At 38.4% G+C, this 3,316-nt stretch overlaps 1 protein-coding gene across 1 annotated transcript in view; it reads right to left on the bottom strand.

Moving 5' to 3' along the window:
- The window catches only part of VAPB (VAMP associated protein B and C), a 53,918-nt gene that overhangs the window by 15,144 nt on the left and 35,458 nt on the right, over positions 1-3,316 (bottom strand). The window contains exon 2 of the mRNA XM_015832081.1: positions 209-361. Coding sequence (XP_015687567.1) covers positions 209-361 — 153 coding nt within the window. The remainder of the gene's footprint in view (positions 1-208; positions 362-3,316) is intronic.

Below are 3,316 nucleotides of genomic sequence, written 5' to 3'. Positions count from 1 at the left end.
AGGAGAAATAACTTGGTGTTGACATTGAAACAGTTCTGTAATTTTTTAAGAAACTTTGCAGAATATATAGGGTTGTTCAAAATGTCAGCTTTACACAGGCCATTTAACATCTGTTTATTCTCTTCCAGCTGTATTCAGAACCAAAATGATCATGAGTGGGGGGAAAGCAGATGTATTTCCGAAACAAAAAACAATTGGATAAACTCACCAGAGACATTAATTGACGTTCCAGCATCTATAATTCCACTGTTGGGTCGTACACAATACCTGCGTGGAGCCGTAGTCTTCACTTTGAAACAAACATTTTTTTCTGTAGAGTTGCCAAGTTTCAGATTTGTTGTCACAACATCTGTGAAGGGACCTAAGAGACAGAATAAACACAACTTGGAGGGTTTTCCAAACTTCACATAAATGTATGTACAACATGCAAAAACACTTAAGCCTGATTAGAACAACCCACTTAAGCCACACTTTATCCAACCTGTGGTACTCTAAGGTGTTGGGACTCTCAATTCCCAGAAAGCTTACCCTACAAGGAATGGTAAAGACAATACATCTTGAGAGCCCTAGATTAGGGAAAGGTTTGGCTCAGGCGTTATTATCCATCCACTTTTCTACTAATGGCTTAAGATAGTGTTTGTGGTCTTGCTTTGTTCACCCATTTTATCTTTCCTGGAAGCTACATTTTAGGATTGTTGAGTAATCTGCCTAAGTTGTTTTTTTATTATAGTACTTTATTAAAGATTATAATAATTTCATTAAAATTACAATTGCAAAGATAAAAATTAATATAAACTAAAGAATTAAAAAAACAAAAAAGATGCAGAAAAGGGGAAAAATAGTAAGAAAAAAAAAAAGAACACAGTAATGAAAAAACCTCTCCCCTTCATCACAAGTATAAACAATTTTAGTAACTTATCACCTTCTCTTAAAATATAACAAATAATGTCTTCCCATATCTCATCTCTTATCCGTGAACAAATGCTTAAAATCTTCTCATTTCAGTCCTGATCAGCAAAACTCAATTAAGAGTTATCAGGGATAATAACACATCTATTTTAACTTAGATGAAATAAACCAATTTTATATTCCTTCCTTTTACTTCTAACAATCTTGATTTTTAGTACTTTCAAATAATATCTTAGAACTTGATTTCTTTTTATTTTTTCTTTGTCCCTTCTCACAATGTTCTTCAAAGCTTAAGCAAGTTTCTGTTGTAAATCCAATATAGGAAAATTATCCAGTCACTCTCTTGATTTGTTATTTGCCTATTCCTTTTCATTAAGACATCAGCTGGTTTCTCTTGTATATCCAGTGTAGCATCTTCCTTCCTATCATTCTTGTAGCTTGACATTTTTAAAGCCACATTCAGATCAGCCTCAATCTTTTCAGGTAAAACTTGTTTCTCTTTCATAACATCTTTTAAACACAGTCTACCTATTTATAAAGGCAAATGTTCTTTAAATTAACTTCCAGGGTCAATGTTCAAAAATATCCTTCAATATATTCAATATTAAAATATTGGCTTCATTCTGTATTAGTAAGTCAAATTTAAATCCTCTTCTCCTTTAACTGTAACCTTTCTTCTTTCTAGTTCCCTGTAGTGTCAAATTTTCAAAATCTTATCCTACCATTTTTTTAAAAAAGAATTCAAAACAAGCAGTTTTCCAGGAGAATATTCTTATAATTAATTCCAAAATGTTATTTCAAATCCATCTGGATCCTTAGTCCATTTTTAACTTTCTAAAATCAAAGTTCTAATGACCCTTTTGTAAACTCATATTTAACCTTTCTTAAACTAAGGATTGCAGAAAAATCACCCAGTCTTTTCAGATTTGTCAGTCCAAAGGTTCCTAATAGCTTAAAAGCAGCTAAGAATTTCTGAAAATCATTAGGTTGTAGTGTGATTTCCTAGTGGCAGAAAAGCAAATATAGTGTCCTTAAAGGTGCCAATCATGGTTTGCGCAAGATGGCTGTTCTCTCACCTTCTAGAGCAGGGCTTTTCAACCTTTTCACCCATTGTACCACTTTTAGGATATGGCAATATCCGAGTACCACCAATCGCCTCGCAAGGTATCAAAAACTTGATGACCCAAAAAAAAAAAAAGGGAAAAAAGTGATAAAGTACAGGTAGTCCTCGACTTACAACAGTTCACTTAGTGACTGTTCAAAGTTACAATGACACTGAAAAAAGTGCCCCCCAAGCCACAGCCGAGCAAGACACCTGCCTGCCCACCTGGCGGCGCTCTTCCTCCTGTCCGAGGTTTCCATTGTTGTGAGCATTTCTGTTGAGGATTGGCAGCAGGGGTGGGGTGGGGGGTGTTTGGTTTTTATTCCCCCCTGTCTGCTGGCTGGTTGCAGCAGGTTTTGGTCACTTCACATGACCCTGGGACACTGTGACCGTCATAAATATGAATCAGTTGCCAAGCATCTGAATGTAAATCACAAGACCCTGGAGATGCTGCAACATTCCAGCTGATCGGCGCTTCTTCTGGGCTCAGAAGCGCCAGGATCAACGCCGAGCTCCAGCTTGTGCGGTGCTGCCACCGGTTCAGCTCATTCCCCTCCCCCGCTACCACTTTTCTAGGATGGTCGCGTACCACCTGCTAGGTGCCAATGTACCACAGGTGGTACCTGTACCACTGGTTGAAAAGCCCTGTTCTAGAGCACTAAACCTGCTAGAGACCACTGTCTTGCAGTTTCCTTAAGTCTAGAGCACTGGTGGTGATCTCAAGTCATCTCCTTATCCAGAGTGGAATGATGATATATATAAATTAGGTCAACTTGCATAAACCGAAAGATCATTTCTATCTACTGAAACTAGCCCAATAACTTTCATCAGGATATATTCACTGACCAGTAATTTATTTTATTTATTTATTTATTTATTATTTATATTTATATCCCGCCCTTCTCCTTGCGGACTCAGGGCGGCTAACAACCAGATAAAAATACAAAATATCAAAACTACTGATTAAAACTTAATTAAAAGGCAAATATTAATAATTGGTCTAAAAAATTTAAAATTATTTTAAAACCCCCTCTAAACATTTTCCCCTAGGCCAGTCCCGCAAGCTGGAATAACCATGTCTTAAGGGCGCGGCGGAAGGAAGGGACATCAGGGATCACCCTGATCTCTGGGGGTAGTTCATTCCAGAGGGTGGGAGCTCCCACAGAGAAGGCCCTCCCCCTTGGGGTCGCCAGCCGGCACTGTCTGGCCGACGGCACCCTGAGGAGACCCACTCTGTGGGAGCGTACAGGTCGATGGGGGGTAATCTGCGGCAGGAGGCGGTCTCGAAGATATCCAGGTCCGATG

The sequence above is a fragment of the Protobothrops mucrosquamatus genome, unplaced genomic scaffold (genome assembly GCF_001527695.2).
Source record: "Protobothrops mucrosquamatus isolate PMUCROS unplaced genomic scaffold, P.Mucros_1.0 scaffold_299, whole genome shotgun sequence".
NCBI lineage: Eukaryota > Metazoa > Chordata > Lepidosauria > Squamata > Viperidae > Protobothrops > Protobothrops mucrosquamatus.
This window is presented reverse-complemented; position numbering and strand designations above follow the sequence as displayed.